Source organism: Vanellus vanellus (assembly GCF_965231255.1).
Source record: "Vanellus vanellus genome assembly, chromosome: 12".
Taxonomy (NCBI): Eukaryota; Metazoa; Chordata; class Aves; order Charadriiformes; family Charadriidae; genus Vanellus; species Vanellus vanellus.
The window spans coordinates 23,100,484-23,126,286 of NC_138917.1; the positions used below are offsets into that span (position 1 = coordinate 23,100,484).

The window sequence follows — 25,803 nt, forward strand, 5'->3', positions numbered from 1 at the left end:
ACGGAAAGAAAGTGAACACCAAGCCAGAGGAGAATCCAGGCCCTGAGGACACGCACTCTGGAGATACCAGCTCAACTCCTGCAAAACCCATTTCCCAGCTAAGAGCTTGGATGATCTAATGCACGCGGTATTTCACTATTGAGGAGTTAAACTGATTTTACCTTTGCAGATCAATTTGGGACCACAGCCTCCTTCCCAGCTTCTCCCTGGAATGGAGAAGGATGGAGAAAAAGCCCGGACTTCCCCTGGATGGGCATTGCCATCTACCCTGCGCCGAGGTAGTGACGCACCAGCTTTAAAACAAAACAGCCACGATGCTGGTGCTGCAGCCAGAGACCCTGAGACACCCACCGACCTCCACAGCCTCATCGCTGGGGCTGGGTCCACGTGAAACACATTCATTTGCAGGGCTGGGAGTCAACAGGTACGATTAAACCTCTTGAATGGACAACCTGAAGGGAGAATGAGGTGCCAGGACACCCCAAGGACCCTCCTTCCCCTGTGCCATTAGGTCCAAAATGAGGCTTCAGGTAACAAACTCGTCCCCTTTCTTGGGTCTCACGTGGCTTTTCTGCACCAGGACCTGGAGAAGCCTCCAAGGACCAAGCCAAGAGGAAGCAGGAAGGATGTCTTCATCAAGAAGATCACATCAAGATGTGCCACCTTGTCCTTCATGGCCCAGGCTGGGCACGGCAAAAAGCAGCTGCCCCATCCCTTGGAGGAGACACCAGTGGCACCAAGGACTCCAGCCACATCTCCACATGATCACCCGACGAGACAGCCCCAGGGGTGAAAACTCCACCGTTGCTCCTGAGGAGCGGCAGCAGGCAGGAGTGCAGCCCAGATTACTTCAGTTTAAGAGACTTTATTCACATATGCTCCAGAAGGGCTTCGGCTGCCAACCACCAGTGGGCCGGTTTTGTCTGGAACGTGGTCTAATGAGTCTCTTGGTATTTTAAGAAAGGGAATGTTTATAACAAAAAAACACATTTATTCACTTCTGTTACCAGCCGTTTTCTGAATCACTTGTATTTTTTTTCCTCAAAGCTGTGTCCTGCCCAAGCATCTGCTCCCCACCTCTCCCTCCTCCACTCCCTGGGGTGGGCTGATCCGTCCCCCGGCATCCCCAGCCGTAGCATCCTCCTGGGCCGGAGCCGGCACAGCCGGGACCACGGCGCGGACGTTTTCCTTCCGCACGGTGCTCCCAAGCGTGGCTGTTTGCCGGCTCTCACAAGGAGGCTGTCCTTCACTGGAGAGACGCAGCGTAATTACAGCGAGGCTTTTGGAAAAAACTTGCAGAAATCAAGGGGACAATTTTCTGCAGAAGGAGCAATCAGAGGGTTATTGGCATTTAGGAGAGGGGGGGAGTTTGCAGAGATGCAGCTTTTGAATCCTCCTAGGCAGCTGGGCGAGGGGACGAGCCGCAGCTCCCCAAAAACCTCCCAGCCTTTCCAGGGAGGACACTGCTCTTCGATCCACAGAGGATGTGTTCACTGCATACAAAACCCAATTTTCCCCTCTGCTCCATGTAGATGTGAAGTCAGAAGTTCCCTATGGCAAAGCCACGGCATCGGTTTTCTCTCTCACCTGGTCCTTGGTGGGCGTGCACGGTCACCAAAACCAGTGAGGAAGAGGAGCTGTAGGGGAGCGGATGGAAGTTGCGCTTTGCTGACACCCACAAAAGCACAGCCAGTTGCTCTCCAACGTTTTAGGGCTCGCTGGAGGCGACGTAAAAGCCAGACCATGCCAGGTACGTCCTTGTGCCACACTGCCGCTGGCTGCTGGTGGCATCTTCTCTTGGCCAGTATGGACGATAACAACATCCCCACGGCTGCGCCTGGCAGAGGCGCACGTGCGGCAAGATCTCAGGATCGATTTCCACAAACCCAGCAGCTCGCTTTGGGATTTTCCCCATCTCTTCAAACCTAGGGGCACCCATGCAATGCCATCCAGCCAGCCAAGGTCGTTGCGGTCACCCCTCTGGTATCTCAGTTAAGAAAAATGATGGTTGGGGAAAATTGAAGGGGATGGGGGTGAGGAAGGCAGGCTTTGGCTCCAGACTCCTTGGTTGGTGTCCAGCACCGTGCCAAGCAGTGAGGAAAGGTGCCCACCACACATGACCCTGTTGACACCACCAAGCCAGGGCACAAAAGAAAAAAAAAAGAAAACCAGATAGAAAATCACATCAATGGAACAAAATGAAGCAGATGTCTCAGACCCTTTAAAGTTTAATGACACGTTGGTGACAGATGGGGACCTTCCTTCTTTTAAAGTGTATAACCTTTGAACTTGACTGGCAACTTTTCACCTGGTCGAGCTCGTCCCACTCCAGCATCGGCCGGGGGGTCGAGGTCCCACTCCTCGGGGATGGCAGACGGCATCAGGCACCGTTTGTGAACTTCACTGCGGCTTTTCCTCTGGCGTTTACTGCAGCAATTAAGAGAGAAAAGCTGGCAGCATCTTCCCAGCCGCTAGAGCAAACAGCGATGGAGATGCCCTTGCAGCCGCCAGGTCCTGGGCTTTTAAGCCCTTCCAGTGCTTTTAAACCTGGCGGAGGTTTAACTCCTTGTTGGCCTTTTCTTCCACACCCGGCCACGCGTCTCACGAAACGCGTCACGCAGCAGAGATCCAAAAAAGGATGGGAGATGCGGCAGGAGGAAAACGCGCTTAAATTTAGTCTTTTCCTTTTTTTTTTTTTTTTTTTTTTTTAAAAAAAAAAAAAACCATCACTGAAGAGATCCGCAGCGGGAAGGCCACTGCCCGAAGGGGTCTGCATCGGGCGCAGCGGCTGTTGCTATGAGAGTTGTTGCTACGGCACAGCTCCCATCCTCTTCCCACAAACAAAACCACGTATCGCCGGCAAAGGAATCAGCCCTCTTACCTCCCGCCGCTCCAGGGAGGGCTGAGCAGGCGTGCTGGACCAGCTAACAAACACCAGCAGCACGGATTCACTTTGTACTTCTCCAGATTGAGGGGTTTTCTTACTTCAGAGGCCGAAGCGGAGGCCGAAGCTGAGGCCGAAGCGGAGGCCGAAGGCTGACGGCGCAGGGCACCAGGCGCACACTGGGCAAGATGGGCTCTGCCTCCAATAAATCGTCCTCCAAACAGAGCGAAGTGGGCAGGAAAATGAGAGGTAAAGGGAAAAATGTTGCCGAGATAAACCCCTGTCTCTGGACCCCTGGTGAGTGTCCTGCGGTGCCCCCAGGTTATAACCCACCTTTACACACTCAGTAGGTAATGTAAAGGAGTAACCGTACCGTTATCATCCCTTTCCCAGCCGGCTTGCCGTTCCCCAGAAGGAGAGTCCTTGTTATTTTCTTGCTGGAGACGATCTAGAGAAACCAAAGAAAATAAAGTCATGATTGCAGAAGTGATCAAAAGCAGACTCATAAGCAACTGATCATTGCTCATGTTAGTTAATTCAGATTAAGCCTTCACAACAGGAGAAGAAAGACATCATACTCAGGGATGACCGTGACTCTGTGAACGTCACCGCTGTCACCCGAGCCCGTGGGGCGCAGGGCAGCAGCTGAACAGCGCAGAGCAGCGACGGCGCAAGAGGCTGAAGCACCATCTCCCGTCGAAACCCGGGACCAAGCTCTGCGTGGAACAGGTCAGTGGGACCTCACGCAGCAGAAGGACCGTGATTTGTTCCCAGCAAAATCCCAACTCAGTCTTTCAAACCCCATTTTTAAATATTTCTAACATGACCCCTGCCAGCAACTTGCTTTCAGGCCATGTTTCCATGGGTGAATCCTGACGACAAGCTGGATGGTCTCCTGCAGCATCGTTCTGGCCCCCCTTGCACAGCTGCTGCCGAGCACGGCGCAGGGGTCAGCACCCCCCAAAGGCATGTGTTCCCCCTTCACTTCTGGCTTGTAAGAGGCCAGACAGGACAATCTGGGAGCTGAACGAAACCCCCTGAGATTTTTTCCTAGCTCACTGAGTTTTGGTCGCCTTCAGATCTGTGGATCCCGTAAGTTTTCCCCACGAGACGCAGACACCCACATGGGGGTCCACCAACCTGCTGGAAAGTAGCCGTGCTCCGCTCCCATACCAAATGGGGACCCCTTTGAGACCTAGGGGCTGCAGTTTAAAAAGCGCAGTCCCATCCATCCTTCCGCCTCCACCCTCGGACCTACGACCCATAGTTGGAAAATAATAATAATAATTAAAAAAAAAACAAAAACAGGTAATGAAATGGCTTAACTTGTTGCTCCCACTATCCAAGTGACCCAGCCACACCTGGATTCCTCCCATTGCTCCCCAGAAATGTTCTCTTCCCTCTGGGGAGATTTTATTGCAGCCTTTCAGTACTTAAAGGGGGTTTATAAGAAAGATGGGGACAACTTTTTAATGGGGCCTGTTGTGATTGGGGTAATGGTTTTAAACTAAAAAAGGAGACATTTAGACCATATATAAGGAAGACATTTTTTACGATGAGTGGTGAGCCCCTGGTGCAGGTTGTCCAGAGAAGCTGTGGCTGCCCCATCCCTGGAGGTGTTCAAGGCCAGGTTGGACGGGGCTCTGGGCAACCTGATCTAGTTGATGTCCCTGCTCATGGCAGGGGGGTGGAGTAGATAGCCTTTAAAGGCCCCCTCCAACCCAAACCACTCTGTGATTCTACGATTCTTGCAATTTCAAGGCAAAACCCCTTTCCCACCGTAACTAGATGGTTGTGCCAGGCCATGGACAAGGAGGTGAAATCTCCTCGCAACCCTGGCGAGCAGAAACCACGGACACCCTTCAGCCTGCAATTTGTTCGCTGTTACATTTCATTTGGACACAGAGGTCATTACAGCCCCACGAATGATCCAGCCATGCTTTTAAATCTTACCACAAACCTAATTAGCTGCAATAAAATAATCTGGCTAATCTGACAGTGCTCCGATGCAAACTCAAAATTGACCAGTCAGATGCTCGCTCTGCAGTTGCTGCTGCCCGTGGCTGCTCTCCTTCCCTTCTAAGAGCTGCTCGTGCCTCAAAGCTGGGCAGGCTTATGAAAACATCTCGCCAGACAAAATCAAGATATCAGAACACCCACAGCAGGGTGGCTGAACCCACAAGCCCCCATTTCACCCATCTCCTCACCAGCCACCCTTGCACACGTGCTACCCCGCTGGTCCATCTCTGCCCCACGACTGGGCTATGCATTTCAGGGAAAAAGAGAAAATGGAAAGATCCCTCCATTCCAAGCTGGTGTCTTGCTGTGGACTAAAGGTCACCAAGAAGCAAACATGGGGAGCACTGCAAAAATTCATCAAAAACTGGGCACTCACATTAGCCAAGTTCTCTTTCGCGGAGTGTAACTACTTGCATGAGGTTACAAAAGTTCAGAGCTCTCTTTTTTTCTGAAGGACTAAGCCCACCAGCTCTGCATAAAGACGCCGTAGATAGTTATGCCATGCCCATCAGCCACCATGGGTAAACCATCAACCAGTGAGCACCTTGGGTGTGAGACCTGCCAACAGTTGCCCATCCCCACCATTACCCCAGCCCCAGGATGGTCTGTCCAGTCTCATGCTCCGAGCTAATCACCTTTCAAAGCACCAGAAAAGGTTGGGCTCTTCTGGGCAACCCAACAAGCAGGAGGGTTCACCTTCCTCCCCAGCACATACGGATAACGTTTCTCTCTAGTCCTGCAGAGCCCTGGACTTCTGCAGAGCCATGTTTAGGGAGACCAAGGTTTCATCTCTGTTTCCTTGTGTCCATAAATTCTGTGCTCGCAGCTCCCACCAAGACCGTCACCTTCACAAGGAGCATTGCTGAACTGCCCCACGGCAGAGGTGGCTGCGTTTCAGCAACGGAACTAACAGTAAAGGACAGTTTTGGTCTAAATCACTGAACATCAGCCTGGGCTGTTGCCTGCACCGTCTCTCAACTTGTGCAGGAGCAGAATTAGGTCATCACAGAGCACTTCCAAAAACCCAGACGTTAAACGTCAAACTCCGTAAATGTCAGTGCTCTTCTAACACGTCAAGGCCTTGAGTTGGCAATGGTGAGGTCACTCGCCCCCCCCTTGCCACGTGCAGTGCCATACTGCAGTCTGTGTAACACAGCAACTGCACTCATGAGCCTCCCTGAACACCTTGGGCCGCCCGTCCACACCGGCCCACCGATTACAGTGTCTCCGTCCTCCCGGTTCCCAGCACCGAGCACAACGGAGACAGTTTCTCCCAGCCCCTGCGCTTGTGCCAGGTACCACAGCGGCCCCGAGCAGCCGGATGCTGCAGAAGAACGGAAAAAATCCCCCTCATTCCTTGCCTCTGAGTCAGAGCGAGCTCAGAGGACAAAGCCGTTTGGAGAACGTAGCTGCCAACTGCTAGCAGGGCCTGGGCTCATGAACGCAAAGACCTTCCAAAAGCTTCTGAATCGCGCTCTGTCCCAAAAGCTTTTCCACAGGAAGAGCAGAAGACACATTCCTGCACCAACACGCTACAGCAGGAGAGATGCTTTGCTACACAACGGCAATGGATAAAGCTTTTGAGGGGGCGGGTAAAGAAGAAAACCAAAACTGAGATAGAAAGGCAGACCACAATGCATCCTAACTTTACACATCTGGAAATTTCCCAACTGCAAACCCAAGGTGGTCATCTATAACCCATGGTGAGATAGAGGTACCTCCAAAAGCTTCCCTTTGATGTCTCCCAGCAGGCACCAGCAGAAGCCCACACTATGACTAGCTCAGATTTGAGCAAGTAGCCAACAGACAATGTGGAACAGTTCAACCTCAACAGTTGAAGTGTGACAAGCAAATTAAATTGGAGGACAGCAAACTGCAGGGACCTCAGAGCCTCACCGTGCCCAGTGTGCAGGAGAATTCGCCCAGGAAGTCATGCTCATACAGCTGCATGCTCGACTTGTCCTGGTCAAACAGGGCAAACTTCAGCTTCTGCACTTCTTCAAAGTGGTAGTCAATGATAAACTTCTTGGAGAAAGCTGGGTTGAGGTTGTTCACGGCTGTCTCTGTCCTGTCGAGCTGCAAAGAAAAAAAGCAGAGGCATTTAGGCGTGTGCATCTTGCATCTGTGTCACTGCCATGTCTCTTCAGAGCCACCCACAAACCCTACAGTGACCAGCAGAGAGGGAGTGCACCAGGCCTTCAGCAGAGCTATCCCTACATGCAGGCTGCGATACTCAGCGTACGCAAGGTGGGAGCCATCTAAACGAGTAACGACACTTCTTGAAAAGAGCTGCATCCCCGAGGCCAGGGTGCACAGGGCTGTACAAGCCCAACCCAGCCAACAGCCAGGACAGGAGCGCCCACCCAGTCAAGGCTTGGTGTGGACTGAAGGGGATCTACAAGAAGGCTGGGGAGGGACTTCTTTGTACAAGGGCATGTAGTGATAGGAGGAGGAGCAATGGCTTCAAATGGAAAGAGGGGAGATTTAAATTAGATATTAGGAAGAAATTCTTCACTGTGAGGGTGGTGAGGCACTGGTCCAGGTTGCCCAGAGAAGCTGTGGCTGCCCCATCCCTGGAGGTGTTCAAGGCCAGGTTGGACGGGGTGTGGAGCAACCTGGTTTAGGGGAAGGTGTCCCTGCCCGGGGCAGGGGGGTGGAACTAGATGATCTTCAAGGTCCCTTCCAACCCAAACCATTCTGTGATTCTATGATGACTCAAGGCTCACTGAAGCCAGAGATGTTTCATTTGCTTCTAAGCCCTGTTTTCCCAGGAGCTGAAGCTCTTGCACACCTCCGATCCTCAACCAGACCCTCACAGCTGTAATGCCAAACCTGTTTCTTTCAGGCTGTGCAGCTAACAGCAAGGACAAGCAAAGCAAGAAAAAGTGTCATGAGCCAGAACAGCAACCCTCCAGCATTTCCCTCTAGACCTCAAACCCAAACATGCATGTGGTTTCTTCTTTCTTGGCCTTCCATGAAAAATAGAGGAGGAAAAAAAAATCACCACAGGCCATTTTTCATAGATTTCATCAAGCATTAGGAGAAACAAGAGGCTGGACGGACCCAGAAGACAAGACTTCAATGGACTTTGTCATCCCGAGCTATTGTGGGCAGGCTGGAAGAGATGATGTCTCCAGCGGCTTGGAAGGGCAAGCGCAGAGGATGATGGAAACTGGAAGGCGCGTGGGGAACCCGCTGTTGGAGGGGAAGCACCACAGCGGTCTGTAGCATCCCGCAGCCAAGAGCAGCGATAAGAGCAGAGGAAACTTGGCAGGCAGCCGGTGGAAGTGTGGGTTTACGACGCAGCATGGCACAAGCGGACAGAAAGCCTTGTGTGAGCCAAAAAAAAAATAATAATAAAGAATCCTGGGGACAGCCAGGCCGCGGATCCCGAGATGCTGCCCTCCGGATGTGGACCTTTGGACCCAGACCCCATAACTCTGACCCCAGGAGGGCTGGGAGGACGGCAGCACCAGCCAGGCTCCCGGCACAGGCTTACACAGACACAGCCATCCACAGTTTCAGCCAAAGTGGCAGAAACTGGGAAAATGAGGCCAAAAAAAGCTTCTGGAAGTCAACGGCCAAGGAGGGTCTGAACTCTAACGTCAGGAGCCATCATCCCCACCAGACCATCCTCCATCATTGGGAAAGGCCAAGTTTGGAGCCCACCATACCCTTATGAAGCTAAAACGGGCAGAGGAGAAAAAAGACCCCAGAAAAGCAAAAAATTTAAAAAAAAAAAAAGCAAATGCATACCTTAGTCCCAAAGAAACTCATTCAGCACAGGAGGCAGGTTTTGAGCGGAAACGTGGTGAGTTTGCTATATATACCAACTATCGCAGTGTTTCTTGAAGTTGGTCACCCAGTCTGTCTCAATTGCCAAGAAACGACTAAAGTAAACGCTGTGTTCCCAGAATAGCCACCTGCTGCACTCCGGGGAATCAAATACATCAACACCAGTGGGCTGTAGGCTGGCCAGGGCCACGCAGCTTCACACAGACCCTTCCTTCTCTGCTGCCGTCCCCTACCGAAGGACACCAAACGTCTGCTCAGAGATGCAGTGGACCAGGAGCAGCGGGCATCCATGAGCTCTACCTGATTTCAGCAGCACAACCCAGGCAAATCCCCTTTCAAGCCTAGGAGATGAGATTGCGCAGGCAACAAAGGCGGATTTTAGCCCCTTCCATGTTCTCTGAACTTCTGGGAAGCCGGGGACCAAGGGAAACCAGTCCTCCCGCTCCCAGGTTCCGGTTTGAAGGAGATAACTTGAGGTCCCATCTCCAGCTTTGCCCTGGAAGGGGTGGCCCAGGGAAGGGGAAGAGAAACCCAGCAAACGTGGTGTCTTGAGCTAATCATCCGGAGCGACGGGGCTTCCCTCAACGCCCAGATTAAACCGAGCATTTAATCTCCTTCCTATTGTCAGTGTGAAGCACAGCAAAGTCACAAGCCCCAGCTGCTTGCTGCACATGGTTTGATCTTTGATTCGATGCGGCACCGGTCACCTTGGCAGTGACCATCACGTACGAGGCCTCATCACACCACCTCCACCAGGAGACAAGGTCCTGCCTCCCTCTTTGCCTTATCTGTTTCGATAAGAGTCTTGATTCTACAAATCAAGCACCAAACTGGGAAATCAGCCCTTGTGTTCAATGGATGCAGCCAGAGAGTCCTCCAGTGTCCGAAGGGAGGTTGGCTCAAGACCTTCAAACATCCCTGGAGCTTGGAGATGCTTGATGCTACAACACTGGGAGATGCCAAGGAAAGCTCCATGTGGAAGGCGCGGGTCCGGCTGGATGACTCAGAGCGGCACAAAGGCAGCGGCACAGCTGAGTCATGTGTCCCTGCTCCCGGCATCACAGGCCAGGTCTTTCATGGCTCCTGCGAGATGACATCATCGGGCAGAACATTTAAACATCACCCATCTTCATGTCACTTCTTGGCCTGTGGTTTATTGTCCCCTCCCTCCCCCACCCCCTCCAAGGCTGATTCACAAAGATCTTTTAATTCCTATTAAGCTCAGCGAGACAAAATAATTGTATTTGGGAACAAATGTGACAGCTAGAAAGAACAGCGAGCAGAAACCTTTCTGTCGGCGTCAGCTGGTGCCTCAGCCCCACCACCCAGCTCAGATGCCGGCACCTCCACGGCTGGAGCTGGTCCCGGAGGTGGAGACCCATCTCCTAAACCAGGTTGGACAGTTGGGACATGTCGCTAACCCGGTGCAGAGGACGCAGGGGTGGTGTGGTGGGATGGGTTCACACCGCTGAGCTGCTGCTGTCCCCATCCGTCCCCTACATTACACCTACATTATTAAGGCCACCGTTTTCAGATGGGAAAGAGGTTTGTCTTTGGGCAAGGGGCACATCTGCATGGGCAAAATCCATGCAGGACAACGCAGACACCCCTGGAGAAGCTCTGAACCATGGTGGCACGAGCTTCCAAGGGTTCACCCAGTGCCCCATAGAGCTCCTGGCCCTCCCCAGCACCCAGTCACAGCCCACACCCGTGCACCACTACTGCCACGCGTGGGTGCGGGGGGATCTCGGTCCCGGCTGTGCCCCGGCAAGCTGGTGGACCGGGGCCAGCTCCATGGCATACAGGCACACCACACCACATGCCAACTCATGCAACACGCTGACCTCTGCTGAAACCACAGCAGCGGAGCACCAAGCAATCTGCCGCTCAAGGCTGACGTCCAGCGCCTGCCTTATATCTTGCCAATTAAAAAGAAGCTAAAAATGGCAGAGGAAAATTGAAAAAAAAAAAGCCCCACAGACCACACGTTTGTATTGTAAAAGAAGCTTCGGAATCAAAACTGCTGGACTGAGACGTTACTGACAGCAAGAGAAATTCCTGAAAAGTACAATCAGGTCAAAGAGATGACACCTATCAAGGCTGGAAAGCTCATTAGTCTCACCCAGGCTGCTGAGCAAAGTTAATTGCAGACATGGTAAGGTGAGGTTTGCCCTGCTGACAGCGAGATCAGCTGCAGGATACCTTAGGTGACGCCCATCGATTCACCAGCTCCCAGGCCAAGGGCTCAAAGGCTGCCCAACTAGTCCAAGTACCCGAAAAATGAGACCACCTAATTTCACTGGAATTGGAACAGTTTTGTTTGGCTTATGTGATTTTATGCCCTTCGGCTGCTCATTTTGCACCGCGTCCAACACCAGTGCCTGTGTCCACCCAGCACACCCCCATGCTCTGCTTAGCTGCTCCCTCCCAGCCCAACTGAAGAGAGGTCTTACACTATCTACAACTGCAGTTATAAAAGGAAATCCCCATTTTTTTCTCCAGGCATTTTAGCCCAAAGTCTTTCCCCCTGTAGTCAAAAGGTTTTTCTTAGGCACGGAGTTAAATGCTCTTGCACAGACTCTGGAGTTTGGTATCATGACACCACTTTTATCACAGACGGCACCTTGCCCAACTCGGACTGCCGCAGAAGGAGACGACGACTGTAGCTTCTCCACGTGAGATGGCGAACAGTCAACAAAGCATGATGAAAACCATCCTTGGGAGTTCCCTGTCCACCTCATGCACACCCCGACGGCAAAACCAGCCTGAGACGTGCATCTGCCCGAGAGACCTCCCAAGTGAGACCTCTGGCCGTTGCAGCAGCAGCGCTGGTGATGGCCATGGTCACGCTGCTCAAAGCGCCTCCTGATGAACAGCAGTGCCGGCAGCATGCACACACACGGTCCCCGACGCGGCATACCCCTGTGGCCCCTTCCCCGCAGGAGGGGGATTTTTAAAGGAATACACATCCAGTTGGTGGGTGTGCTGGGAAGCAAGCTTTTGGCATCAAGCCAACATTTTTCTTATGCTATGGAATAATTCGGACAGCTGCTGAGGGTCAATTCCCTCGCGCTCCATTGGCCTGGGTAGCAGCAGCCTCATCCCGCTGAAGCCGAGGGCTGGGAACAACACACAAGGGCTCCTTGTGCGCTGTTCGCATCCAGGAGATGACAGATTTATCCTGTGTTCACCCACCGCCAGGGACGGCGCAGCCCTCCTGTCCTTACAGAGCCTTTATCAGCAGGGCCTTGCCCAGGAGTGAGCTTGTGTTGGGGTGGGTAGGGAGGCAGAGGAAATGAATGCAGCTCTCGGCTCCTTAGGACATAGAAGGAAAATAAAAATAACCCCCTCCTTACAACATGGAAGCGTGCCAGCGGGCTCCTCTGCACAGAGCCTGGGTGCCCACAGCCCACGGGCTGCGAGCAGCCACGCACATCTACTGAGCGGGATGTCCTGGTGCAGCAGGGATGCCCAAAGCTGGTGAGAAGGGTGATCATAGGATCAAAGAGTGTTTTGGCTTGGAAGGGACCTTGAAGATCATCTAGTCCCACCCCCTGCTCTGGGCAGGGACACCCCCCACCAGCCCAGGTTGCTCCAAGCCCCGTCCAACCTGGCCTTGAACACCTCCAGGGATGGGGCAGCCACAGCTTCTCGGGGCACCCTGCGCCAGGGGCTCACCACCCTCACAGACAAGAATTTCTTCCTCATATCTCATCTAAATCTCCCCTCTTTCAGTGTAAAACTGTTCCCCCTCATCCCATTGATCCCCTCGCTGATCCAGAGTCCCTCCCCAGCTCTCCTGGAGCCTCTTTAGGCACTGGAAGGAGCTCTCAGGTCTCCCCGGAGTCTTCTCTTCTCCAGGCTGAACCCCCACCCCACCTCTCCCAGCCTGTCCTCCCAGCAGAGGGGCTCCAGCCCTCCCAGCATCTCCGGGGCCTCCTCTGGCCCCGCTCCAACAGCTCCGGGGCCTTCTGCTGTGGGGACCCCCCGAGCTGGAGGCAGCACTGCGGGGGGGTCTCCCCAGAGGAGAGCGCAGCAGAGGGGCACAATCCCCCCCTCGCCCTGCTGGCCACGCTGCGGGGGATGCAGCCCGGGATGCCGGGGGCTTTCTGGGCTGCCAGCGCACATTGCCGGCTCGTGGTGAGCTTCTCATCCGCCACCACCCCCATGTCCTCCTCAGGGCTGCTCTCCAGCCATTCTCCTCCCAGCCTGTGCTAATACTGGGGATTGCCCTGACCCACATGCAGGACCTTCCACTTGCCCTTGTTGAACTTCATGAGGTTCACACAGGTCCACTCCTCCAGCCTGTCCAGGTCCCTCCGGGTGGCATCCCTTCCCTCAAGTGACTCAACTGCACCGCTCAGCTTGGTGTCATCTGCAAACTTGCTGAGTGGGATCGAATGCGATCCTACTGTCTACATCATGATCCCTCCCCTCCTCTCTAACTGCAGGAATTACCTTTCCCATTTATAAGGAGCCAGCTTCTGAAACCACACAAGTAACAAGATCTTCTGCCAGTTTCTTCTCAGGGCCTCCCAGTGTCAAATACAGCAGCTGAAGTGTGTATTTATGAGATTTCTGGTAAGGAGGAAAGCCCAACGTCTGCAAAGAGTTTGCTCAGGATTTGCCAACCCGTTGCTGTCTGTCTGCAGTCGACCTGATGCAAGCCCCCATGCACCCAGCTCCCAACAGTCTCCTCTTCCCCACCCCATGGTCCTGCCCTCTCCACAACCGGCCGCTCACAAGCCCATGAAATGCCTGGCTTAAGGCCTGGTGACCTTGATATAATTCTTGGAGGAGGCCGCAGGCGTTCAGAGCACAAGCTGTCCTGAAGAGTGTTTTTCCACTGGACTGACCTGCCAGACCCTCATCCGGCACGCTCCTGGACTCTAGAAAGAGCCACTCTTCAAGCAAAACCCAAAGACCAGCTTCCTAAGTGACGCAAGAACCAGCTTATCTTGACTCACCTAGAACTACGGCCCACTGCAAGCGGGACCTCACACCACCTAACTGTCACACGGGATCAGCATTACAGGCACCCAAAGCCGAAGCATCCCCAGCTTACAGCGGACTGAGGAGGGGCTGGGACCACTTTGAAGGTGGCAAGATCCTTTCAGGCCTGCCGCGTGCCTTGCCAGAGGTCGGCGTTTTGAGATGTGCAGTTAAATCTAGCCCCCAGCACAAAGCAGAAAGCACCAATGGGGAAAGGACTGGTTGCAGAACACAGGATAGTTAACACACTCAGGCCGCGTGCACGGCCTCGGCAGGACGAGAAGAGCTTCCACCTCTGCTCGGGGAGGACTGAGGACCAGTCTTGTAGCAGAGCACAGAGGGAGGAGACACCAGCACAGGCAAACCACAAGAGGAGGAAATCCACACAACTTCAGGACTTACCTCCACCCACTTCCCATTGACTTCCATGAAGAGGACGCAGAAGGGGTCGGATTTGGAAGTGACATCCCTGTCCAGAAGGTTTTGGCCACAGACAGACAACTCGACTTTGCAGACACAGTATTGGGAGCCAACGGGCCCCGCCGGTGTGGGAGTCACGGTGTACGCCATGGACTCCAGCGGCAGCAGCTCCAGGCAATCTGTTGGACACAAGAACGGAGAGAAACCTCAGTGCAAGCAGAAAACGCTTTGTCAGTGCCAGCGGGTTGGGCCCAGACAGAGGGGCCATATCCAGACCCTCATGCTCTAAGTTACACTCAATAAGTTATGAAGCTTTCCTGGCTCTGAAGCATCTGCCCTGCCCTGTCACCATCCCCACGTGGCCACCACACCAGGTAGATGTCCTGAGTGGGAGCTCAGCAGAGCACCTACAACCTGCCTCGCTTTTGCTCTGTAAATAACAGATTTTCAAGGAAAGGTAACATCTTCTGCTAACCCCCCTGAGGCAGTGGGAGGTCCCCAACCTCTTCTTCCAGCATTTTTTTTTTTTTTTTTTGTGGGGAGGAACTACTCATCCACGCTGTTTTTCAGCATGAAAAATGGTCGTCACCTGGCTGGTCCCAAGCCATGGACCACGGTCCCAAGCTACGAGGTCCAAACTTGAGCTCTGCCCCCCAAATCGTCACAGGAAAAGGGGTGAGACCGTGAGGATGAGTAGGGCGGAGGGCAGCTACAGCCCTGGTTCAGCTCTATCTCCACCCAACTCATCAGGCCAGCGCTAAGCAGTAGTTAAAAAGTGACGTTAGTTCACAAAAGCTGAAGGCAAATGTGACAACCACCACATGACCTCGTGCACGGGATGATTTACAGGGCCCTGATAAAAAAAATCCTTTGTCATAAGAAGAGTTTACCAAAAGTCCAATACTAAAGCTATTTTGCAGAGGTAAATGTGTTTTATAACATTATTAGTGCAAAACCCCGTCCCAAACGACAGTTTTGCGTTCTGATGTGCTGTTCACTTGGCAAAAAACACCAAAGGTCTTCAGCAGAGAAGAGGAGGGGGGGGGGAAGAGAAGAAAAAGCATTTTCCGATTAAATTATACTAATAAACTTTTGCCGCTGGGGTTGCTAGTGGAGAGAGAGCTCTTGTCAAGCAGCTGCTTCAATACCTCTCACCCTCTTTTTCAAGAGCGGCTCCCGGCTCATCCACTTTATCTGAAAACCCCAAACACCACTTTCCTCCACCTCGATAAGCCATCTGCTGCTGTTTGGCATTGAAACCCCAATTCATATTATTTGCTTGTTTGGCCCAGTATTTACAAGCCCTTACGCCACTGGGAGCTGGGCTGCTGCCCTCTTCCCCTGCAGCTCAGCATCCAAGCTGGGATGGGGACGGGGACGGGGTCATCCCAGCATGGTTGGCAGAGAGGGATCTCAGGGCTCACCCTGAGCGCTCAGCCCCAGCTCCAACGAACGCTGAGAGGAAAACAGCTTCCGCTTCCAAGGCTCTGAGCTCTCTTCTCCTACCTGCCAAGATCTCTGCTTGGCATTAAGTCACCCGAAACGAGCCTGATTTTAACCCCCAGCAGTAAACGCAAGCTCTTCATCACAGCCCCACTGCTCATGGCAAGAGCAGGGCAAAGATTTCAGCTCAATAGGAACCCAGAAACATCTCCAGAAGAAGAAAGCCATCCTTGGCTGCACACACATGTGTACATCACCCAAACAGCACTCACATCCCTTCCCCGACTGTGGTTTCTGCTCTCCTAGACCAAGCACATCCCATCCCGCCGCTCCCCGTCCACAGCGGCGTGACGCCAAAACGACGGCATGTGTGACACCGAAACAGCAGCACATGTGGGCAACCATCCATCTACCACAACTTCCAGGGGAAACACATGCAGAAGCAAAAGTCCTCATGGCTCATCCACCGCGAAGCCGCTGGGGCGATGGCTCCGAATCACCCATCCCTGACGGAGCCACCCCTGCTCCTCTCAAGCCCATGTTGCCAGTTGCAGCTAAACCAAAGATTTTTATTTTTTTTTTCTTTAATGCACAGATCATGCAAACGATGTCTTAAAATAGCCATGCCTGTTCTATTTATGCTGCTGTCTGTCTGCCGCTCCCTCCGAAAAGCAAACACGGGGCAGCTGTGCTGGCGTGGACCTGGTCCTGCTGGAGCAGGAAGATCTGGGCTGGGTTTTTCCATCTCCCCTTCCCCCAAATCTCGGCGCCGTCTCACAAAAAGCAGAGGCAGCAAATGACTCAGTGGAAAAAGCTTTTTCCCAGGGTTGGCAGGCACCAAAACATCCTCTCCGCGCGCTGCGCATCGCCCGTGCTGCAGCCCCTGCGCTCAGCCGGCCGTGCTCCCTGGGGAGCGCACGGTCAAAACGGGCATGGGGAAGAGGAGAGGTGGCCAGCACCGGCCAGGGCCAGCTGAGGGCAGAGACCTGGTGGGACTCGTATCCCCTGCATGGACGCACTCCCCACCCAGGCACCCAAAATCAGGGACCGGGACACTGGCCTCTCCCCTAAGTGCCAACCTGGAGGGTTTGATGCCGTCTCACGGGTGCCAAGCACAAAATCCTGTGGTTGCCCCCAACCCAAGAAGGCAAAAGGCAACCAGAAGACGCTGCCACTCCTTTCCCCACCATCCTAGTAAAGATGATTTTTCCACCAAGGAGCTGCTGGTCCAGCCAGCCCACCAGGGATGGAGATGCCAAAGAGATGGGCAGCTCTCCTGAATCACGGCTCAGGCTACTCCTTCCCCCCAGCTCCAGTGCTGGTGTAAAACCCTGAGGCGTGTAAACATCCTGATTCAGCCAAAAAATAATTAGCTTAAATTAAAAAGTCATGTTCCCCACCAGGTTGGCTCCCAAACTACGCCGCGGAAAGTGTAACGCTCAGACTGGTGGCAGAGGCAGAAGGTGGTGATGCCACCACAGCACGGCTATGTCTGTAGGTGCCACCATCGCTCACCCACGCGCATCATCCTGCCCCGGCAGCCGCCTGCTCCCCGCCAGAGAGCCGCAGCCGCCTCTCCTCCGGCACCGATCCAGCACCTTCCCGGGACCAGGCAGGGGTTCGGCACCCACAGCCTCGGCAGCAGCCATGGGTTCCCATCTGAGGCACCACCGGGCTTCAGCGAGCCGGCGGCACCTCAACCCTCCCCCAGCAAATGCTTTAAATTCAGGGGGGGATTTGAGCTGGCACCGAAAAAGCCGGCTCGCCATCATCTGTATTCCAGGCTCTCCTCCTTTTTATTGTTCTCCTCTCCCCGCATTCGCCGCCCTGAACGAAGTCCTGCGACTCACTCGGCATTTGCGGCCAAATATTCTCCCGACGTACAATCCCAGCTGCCGGCTTCGTGCCGATCACGCCGACACATGGCCTCCAGCCAAAACATGGCCAGGCTACCAATGAGAGGGCTCAGGAACAAGCATGAAGGTCCGATTGCCCCACGGTCCCATCTCCATTGGCCACAGCAGATGCCTGAAGAGGTGTCACAAGAGCAGGACCAGAGTGGAGGGACATGGTCCCCAGATCCTTTCCAGGCTCCAGCTTCCCGGACCTCCTGGACCTGATGGGACTTTGCACTTCGTAACCTTCAAGTGCTTTTTCCTCCATGACATGGTCATCTCCAATGTGCTCCATGTCCACAGCATCCCGCAGCGAGGGGTTTCACTGGCTGAGGGCACGCACAAGCCCTGGGGCCACCCAGAGCATCTGAGATGAACATCTGGGAGCACCAGAACAACACATGCAGATGTTCTCCTCCTCATCATCATCCCATGGCCCCCCTGATCCCCAAAGCACAGTGCAGAAGGGCCGGCTGGATGCCCTGGGACCTCTTCTTCCTCTCTCATCTGAAAGAGGAGGAGGAAGGGAAGGAGTTATCCGTTTTGCAAATTAACTTCTGCCCTGGGAGGTTCCCCTTCCCTCTGCAGAAGAGAAGCCCCACGAGAAGCAGTTGCTTGGGACATGGTAAGGCATTAACAGGAAAAAAAGACAGGGAAAAAAAAAAAAGCCATGCCACTGTGCTGTAAGCAAAACATTTGGGGGGCTTTTTTAAATATTAATAGCGCCGTCAAACTTCAGTGATGTCCTCTCCTTAAAGGAACCAGATTTATTTTCACAGAGAATGCCAGGCATATTTGAAACAGCCCCAGAAGTTCCAATATCCACCAGTGAGTGGTTTGAAGTCCCTCTGGGTCCTTCCCGGGGATGTCCCTTCCCTTCTTTGGGATGATCCGTGACTTCTGTGGTACCCCACACAAGTCACCCGTGACTCAGTTTACCCACTTGGGCTGCCCCGCTACAGCCTACTGCAATTGTAGAAGAGAAGTCCCCTTCTGGATGAGGGAAAATGAGAGAGATGAGTATCAAACAGGTACATTGGGGTTCCTATAAGCACGTATCTGAGTTTAGAGGCAGAGGAGACACAACGGGCGAGCGGCGGTACCCAAGGGAGGATGAAGGGCAGGTGAAAACGGGTTGTCAGAAGACTGAAGCAAAGGAGAGGAGGGGGAGGAGGCAGAAACCAGTTGCCCAGAGCAGCAGAGAAGCTGAAACGCAGCACGCAGGGAGCCGGAGATGCCAGGAAAAGGCGGGATGCGTTCCGACGGATGCCCGACGCAGCTCCCCACTCCGTCAAAACCCACACCGGCCGCTTTCCCCTCCCTCCTGTCAAACAAATACAGTCAATCTCCAGAATTATTTTGCAAAGCAAAAACTGTTTGCCTTTCAGGCTCGCCTAGGCAACGCAGTGGATTCACCAGCCCGCACCTGGTCTTAATAACAGCCTCGTTACCTTCTGAATGCACGTGCAATTAGTCATGTACACAGCACCGTGCCGCCCCGGTGTCACCAGCAAATGCCTCTGCTGTGGGCCAACAGGCTGGGGGAGGCAGAGAGGGGATGCTTGCACATGACAACTCCCTGCAAGGATGTACTTTGGGGACCCGCTACCATCAGAGGACCGTCCGCTCTCCTGCGAGGCAGGGAAAGGCTGAAACCTGCCCGCGAGCATCCCGGTGCGGGTGGCACGGCTGGCGCTGAGCTCAAATTCTCCCAAATTCCCGCAGATTCAGGGTAGACCCGGAGCAAGGGCATGCCCAGGCTCTAGTTTCCGGGCTGGCACGCTGTGAGCGAGTCCCACAGCCCCGCCTGATGGAAGGAGCCAAGGGGACCGTTCTGAGATATTTTGGGGGTCTGATACAGCGGGGAAAAGGGTTTCAGGACAACAAAATTAAGTAATTTCCCCAGTGAACCCTTCCTCATGGTTCAACGGGTAATGCTGCTCATGCCAACATCTGGGTTTCTCGCACCGATGCTGCAAAATCTCATCCCAAGCGAGGTGTGACAACGGCTGGTGGCCACCTCGGGGTGACAGTAGCTGCTGTTTCATTTCGTGCCCAGGCACTACTCACCCACAATGCTCAGCTCCTCTCAGACCTCTGCTGGCCGCACCAAAGCCCCTGTCCACCAGCTCTTGGCACAGTTTGGTGCTGGCGTAGGCAGTGCCCTCCTTGCCAAAACCCCAAGCAGCTGCACCGACCCATACATGAGCAGCACCCAGGCAAGCTTTTCTGGTGGATGATGATCTGCCAAGTCAGTCAGGGTCTCCTGGGAGTCACAGATGGCGAAAAAACCCCAAGGCAAACCCAGGGGCACCAGAGCTGGGCCCCCCAAAGTGGCTTCATGTTTCAGCCACTGGTTGAAGGTTGTGTCCCCGCTTCCCAGCCAGCAAGAGAAGATGGTGAGCAAAGAGCGCTGCCGTACCCAGCTGCGATGGAGACCATGACCTCCCCAGCCAACGTGCCGGGATGGGCAAGGGAGTATTCCCAAGTCCTGCAGGGAACAGGAACGAAAGCCCAAGGGAGAAACTGAGGCAGAAACGGAAGATGAGCCCGAGCCCCACGGAAAGGCTCCGAACACAAGTCCATCCCGGCGGCACTTCTTGCATTCAGGGCACTTTCAAGGGAAAGAGGTCTTTGGAGGAAAGAGGGTCTTTGGTGGGTTGTAAAGCCCCATCACCCGTTGTCTTGCTGCAATCTCGGCTTTGGTACAGTGCCATTTGGCGACAGCTAAATGAATTTATCACAGGGGAGAGAGTGAAAGGCAACTTTGATGGCCTGGGAAAGGGTTCAAAGACCTTTTTAGTGGTTGAATAGCTAAATCAATTTGAATCCGGATAGTTTGCTTTGGTGGGTAGGGCGTATGAAGGAGCTGGGGCAGTCTCGGAGGGAACAACACAAGGCTTGACCCAGCGTCCCCAAAAACCCTTTCTAAAGGCAGGTGGTGAAAGCCAGAAGCATAGGGCTGCTGCCACCCAGCCCTCGCCCAGCCGGCAGCACCACCAGCTTCTGGGGTCCCCAGGGATGCTGAATCACGGTTCTTAGCAAGATCAGGGCTGGCCAAGCAAATGGGCCTGATCCTGCTCCCTCGCCTGACCCAGACAGCCCCATCCTCCCCCGTATCCGACCTGGAGGGTATCACTCAGCAAAGGGCAGCCCGTGCCTGTCCCGTGCCCTTGATGCTCAGATGTCCATCAAAGAGGAGGTCCCACTCGGGGAAGATCTTCCCAAACCACAGTCGGCCTCATGGGATGTGTCAGGGCTGGGGGGGGAGGGTGGAGAAAGTCCCCCCATCACCAACACCGCAGAGCGGCCACCACCAGCCAAGGAACAGCACCGGCCCTTCCTTTGCTCCCCAGTGCAAATAAATCCATCCAGGGTGCTCCAGGCACCGGGGACAAGGGACACGGCAGAGCCCAACGATGGGGCAGGTGGGTGACAGCTGGGTCAGACACGGGGCCACTCACCCGTCACTGAGCCAATGCGGCTCCAACCGTTGTGGTCACCTGGGCTGTCGGCGGTGAGGACAAGCCCACCCTGCCACCTCCAGGAGCATTTCGTCGGGGCTGGTGGAAATGCAAGTCACAGCACCCCCATAACGACACCGTTAGATGGATCGGGATTCGGGGCCAGACAGACAACGTAACCTTTGAAACAGAAACCGGGAAGCTCCAGGGACACCATCGCGCTTCTACTGGCACATGAAACCTTTTGTTTAAGCCCAGGCATTCATCCAGACCCCACATCAATTTCCAAGGACTGCTCTGAATCAGCCCAAAGCCACGTTCCCATGAAGTTCCCACCTCAAACTCATCCCTGGGAGGGATGGAGACACCCAGGACGGATTGGGCTAGGGCAGTGAAGGAGAAGAGAAGGGAGAGCGTCAGGATTTGCAGCAGGACTGGGCAGGAAGTGGGATGGGCAATATGAATCCCGGTTGAAAAGAAGGCAGAAAAAGCCCCCAGCCTCCCTCAGCAGTCCCTGGAGAGAGACTGGCTTCTTCAGGGGTACCTGTACCCCGCGCAGGGTCTCGAACAGGCTGCAGCATCCTCTCCCCCAGCTCCTGGAGCGCCCGTGGCAATTAGTCTTGCAGCAATTAGGTGGCTGGAGTTAGGTCCGGTTGGTCCCAGCAGCCCAGGCCCAGCACAGAGAACGCCGGGATCCCACCCTGACCGTGCAGGAGGAGTTTCACCGGTGGGAGAGCTGCCTCCAGAGAACAACCGGAGGGATAATGGGGACATGACCCACTAAGCCACATCCAAGCAAATCTGGGGGCATAACTGTGAAGAAAGAAGCACTTTCCATGTGGAAGGACCTCCCCATGGGGGTGCTCGTCGCTCTCTCTGCGGACCTGGGACACACACCTCTGACCTGTGGATTCAGGAGCCCCATCCAGCTCCTCCAGCTGGCTGCAGGGGGAAAGGACCGCTGCTTCCCTGCCTGGGACGAGTGACGGGTGAAAGGGAACCTGCAGAAGCCATAAAACCTCTTGGGGACCTCCCAGCAGTCCCTGTCCCAGGGAACCCCTGGGTGAAGCCACCTTCACTCCCTGCTCGGGGGCAGAGGGGACGTTGCAGACAGACACCCCGCCAGGCAAGGACCTACGCGGTGGGAGGAGAGGAGCCATGACGTAGCCCTTCCCACCCATGGGTGCCACTGCCAGGTGGCCCAGCAATGCCTTTCAGCAGCCCAGCCCAGGGCTAGGTGCTCATTTGTGACACTAATTAGCCCTGCTCAGGAGCCGGCGGACAGGACCTGCCGAGGGGACACGGGCACGTGCCAGGCCATGTGCCAGGAGCATCCCCAGCCCGACTGCCATTTCCCGGGGCACCCTGTGGGACGCTCAGGGACACCTCTCCATCCCTACGAAGGTGCTGGAGCATCGCCTTCCCCAGTTCCCGCGGAGGGGGTACCCTGACAGGTACCGTAACAGCGTAATATATCACACTGTAATACCAGTGTAATCCCATTAACAGGTCCAGCACATAAGACCCTCAAGGGAAAGGGGATTAGGAGACATCATTATTTATGGTTGATCACACTGGCAGAGCTCCTCTGCTGCTCATGCACCGTGGCCCCAACCTCGGCTGTGGCACGCAGCCACCCCACCACAGCCAGAGGGGATGGGACCACCACTTTCTGTTTCCTACAGACCTCCTCCCTGGGCAAAGCCCCTCGCTGCTCGGTGCCACTTCCCCTCTCCCCTACCTGAGGGTCCAACCCACGGCGCTCCACTGCCTCTTGGGATTTAAGACCATGAAGAGGGCTGTCAGCAGCCGGAGCCAGGGAAGATGCTCTGAAGAAGCCAGGCGGATGGACTAACGTGCCCCTCACCCAGACGCGCGAGCATGGGGACCTCCCCGTGCTGCCTGTAAGGCCCAGGGCTCCTCACCACCATCCGCTGCTCCTCTCATTTTGTAAACATCATCAACCTGAAAAGCAGCTCCAAAGCGCTTCCCGCCGCAGCCGCCGAGCGCAAATCCCCCACCTCCAGCTGCCTCTGCCATCCCCGCGCGTGGCTGCTGGACCCCGGGAGAGAGCAGTGCCAGTGAAGAAACCGGCTCGTGATGAAGGACCTGCAGGGTGGGAGCCAGACTCCTCCACACAGCCCCATCCCGTTCTGTGTCCCACCCCGGTGCTTCCCCCATCCGAGCAGAAACGGGAGGTCCCCGGGGCTGCTCTGCCCCAAGCAGCTGCCCTGTAGCGAAGGGGAGCTGGCGTCCCCCAGCACGAGGGCATCGGGAAAGGCAAGAGCCTCTACGGTGGTCCCATACCTGTGCCAGCATCCCTCCGGGGTGGTGGCAGGTCCCCCCACAACTGTAGGGACACAGCCACTGCCTGGTCACTGCTTCAAGACCAGACAGGACACATGTCATAAGAACGATAGAGTCATAGAATGGTTTGGGTTGGAAGGGATCTTGAAGATCATCCAGTCCCACCCCCCTGCCCTGGGCAGGGACACCTCCCACCAGCCCAGGTTGCTCCCAGCCCCGTCCAACCTGGCCTTGAACACCTCCAGGGATGGGGCAGCCACAGCTTCTCGGGGCACCCTGCGCCAGGGGCTCACCACCTGCACAGCAAAGAATTTCTTCCTCATATCTCATCTAAATCTCCCCTCTTCCAGTTTGAAGCCATTCCCCCTCGTCCTATCACCACATGCCCTTGCAGAAAGTCCTCGCAGAGGGGCTCACACCCGCAGAGGCACCGAAACTGGGGAAGGCGCTAAGCCACAGACGCGCGAGTAAAACCAAACACCTTTACGTGCTCCCGGCGTGCCGGCAGCTCCGTGCGCCAGCTGGCTGGCACCGACCCGGTGCCCTCGGGCAGAGCCTGCCCTGCACCGGGGCAGCAACGGGCAACAGGATTCGTTCGCTAACCCTCTCCCGATGAAGTCTGAAAATGTCATTACGCAGTCCCCAAAGCAACTAAAGCCACTTACCGGCGAGAAATCACGAGCCCTGAAGCGCAGGAGAGCCGAGCGCTCCGGAGAGGGCAGGGCCCCCGGGCTCCCAGCGGCAAAGGGGGGCCCGTAATTCTCCCCCACGGAAAGCAACGGGCTCCAGCCCCGCAAACGAAAGCAAAACTCGCTCCTCCACACCCAGCGGTGACGTGCGGAGGGAGGCAGCGCCATTGCTGACGGGGTCCGGAGCAGCTGCAGAGACGGCGCGTTACAGGAGAGCCCTCAGGAAATCAGAAAGTGGCAAAAAACCAACACAAAATAGTATTTCCTCTAAACCGGAGAGAAAATAGACGGGCTCTGATGGCTGCTACCAGATAACCACACCACGGGTGCCTCTGCAGGAGGTAGAGCCCACCCAGCCTTGCCGCATGCCCTGTGCCTGCTGCGTGCCCTGTGCCCGCTGCACACCCTGCATGCCCTCCGCCTGCTGCATGCCATGCACGTCCTGCACCCACTGCACGTCCTGCACCCACTGCATGCCCTGCACCCACTGCATGCCCTGTGCCCACTGCATGCCCTGTGCCCACTGCATGCCCTGCACTCACTGCATGGCCTGCACTCACTGCATGCCCTGCACCCACTGCATGCCCTGCACCCACTGCATGCCCTGTGCCCACTGCATGCCCTGCACTCACTGCATGGCCTGCACTCACTGCATGCCCTGTGCCCACTGCATGCCCTGCGCCCACTGCATGCCCTGCACTCACTGCATGCCCTTCACCTGCTGTGTGCCCTGTGCCCACTCCATGCCCTGTGGTTGCTGCATGCCTTGCACATCCTGCACTCACTGCATGCCCTGCACTCACTGCATGCCCCGTGCCCGCTGCATGCCCTGTGCCCACTGCATGCCCTGCGCCCGCTGCATGTCCTGCGCCTGCTGCATGTCCTGCGCCCACTGCATGCCCTGCACTCACTGCATGCCCCGTGCCCGCTGCATGCCCTGCACTCACTGCATGCCCTTCACCTGCTCTGTGCCCTGTGCCCACTCCATGCCCTGTGGTTGCTGCATGCCTTGCACATCCTGCACTCACTGCATGCCCTGCACCCCACTGCATGCCCCGCTTGCAAATCGGCGTGTGGTTTCCAGAGCGGCAGCAGCTCTGTGTCTGCAGCTCGGCAATGGAGAAAGGGCGAGGGAGGGGCAGGGTGAGAGGAGAGCGCAGCAGCCGCCTCCATTCGGGACACGCAGTGATGGCCGAGCCACGCGGACCGACCCCATTCCAGTCCCCGTTTGGCTCAGATATGCTCAGAAGACTGCATGTTGTCGCTTGACTACAGGCTTCCTCTGGGGCTCAATTTAGGGAAATCTGTGATTTAGGGCAGAAAACATCATGATGTCACTGTGAATCCTGGCGACCGCATCAAACCCTTTACACAACCGCCTACAAAGCAGACCCAAGGGAAAGGTTTATGTGCCAGCTCTGTGCCCAAAACGATGTTGCCCAGTGGCCGTGGGCAAGCGGGAGGCTGGTCCTGCGGGCAGCAGCGTGGCCGCAGGCAGCCCGGCGCAGGCAGCACCCGCGGGAGGCTCCGTCCAACACAGGCAAATGCCAAACATGAATCTCTTCCCTCCCCGCGGCAGCGATGCTCATCCCGGACACGTGCTGCGGGTGGGACAAACACGGAGACCAGGAGAGGCAGGGAGGGAGGAGAAGGCACCGGCAGGATTTGGGGCAGATTTTAACTGCCAGCCACCCCATTAAAGCTTTCCCACTCCGACATTTTAAGTGTACCGAACGTACACTGCCTGTTCAACTCACTAAAGGCTTTTCTAACTTCCTGAAAACAAAAATGCTGCCTTTCTGAATTTTAACTGGATTCCTAATTCTGATCAACACCGTATATCGCAAGAGGGAGGGAAAAAAAATAATCATTCCTTAGGTAATGAGGACTATCTT

The 25,803-nt window shown here is 55.2% G+C and overlaps 1 protein-coding gene across 1 annotated transcript in view; it reads right to left on the reverse strand.

The window, feature by feature from the left end:
• The window catches only part of CPNE2 (copine 2), a 57,108-nt gene that overhangs the window by 27,144 nt on the left and 4,161 nt on the right, over positions 1 to 25,803 (reverse strand). The window contains exons 2-4 of the mRNA XM_082489240.1: positions 14,093 to 14,289; positions 6,800 to 6,979; positions 3,258 to 3,332 (exon numbers count right to left, since the gene is read on the reverse strand). Of these exons, the coding sequence (XP_082345366.1) occupies positions 3,258 to 3,332; positions 6,800 to 6,979; positions 14,093 to 14,260 (423 nt within the window). The 5' untranslated portion in view covers positions 14,261 to 14,289. The remainder of the gene's footprint in view (positions 1 to 3,257; positions 3,333 to 6,799; positions 6,980 to 14,092; positions 14,290 to 25,803) is intronic.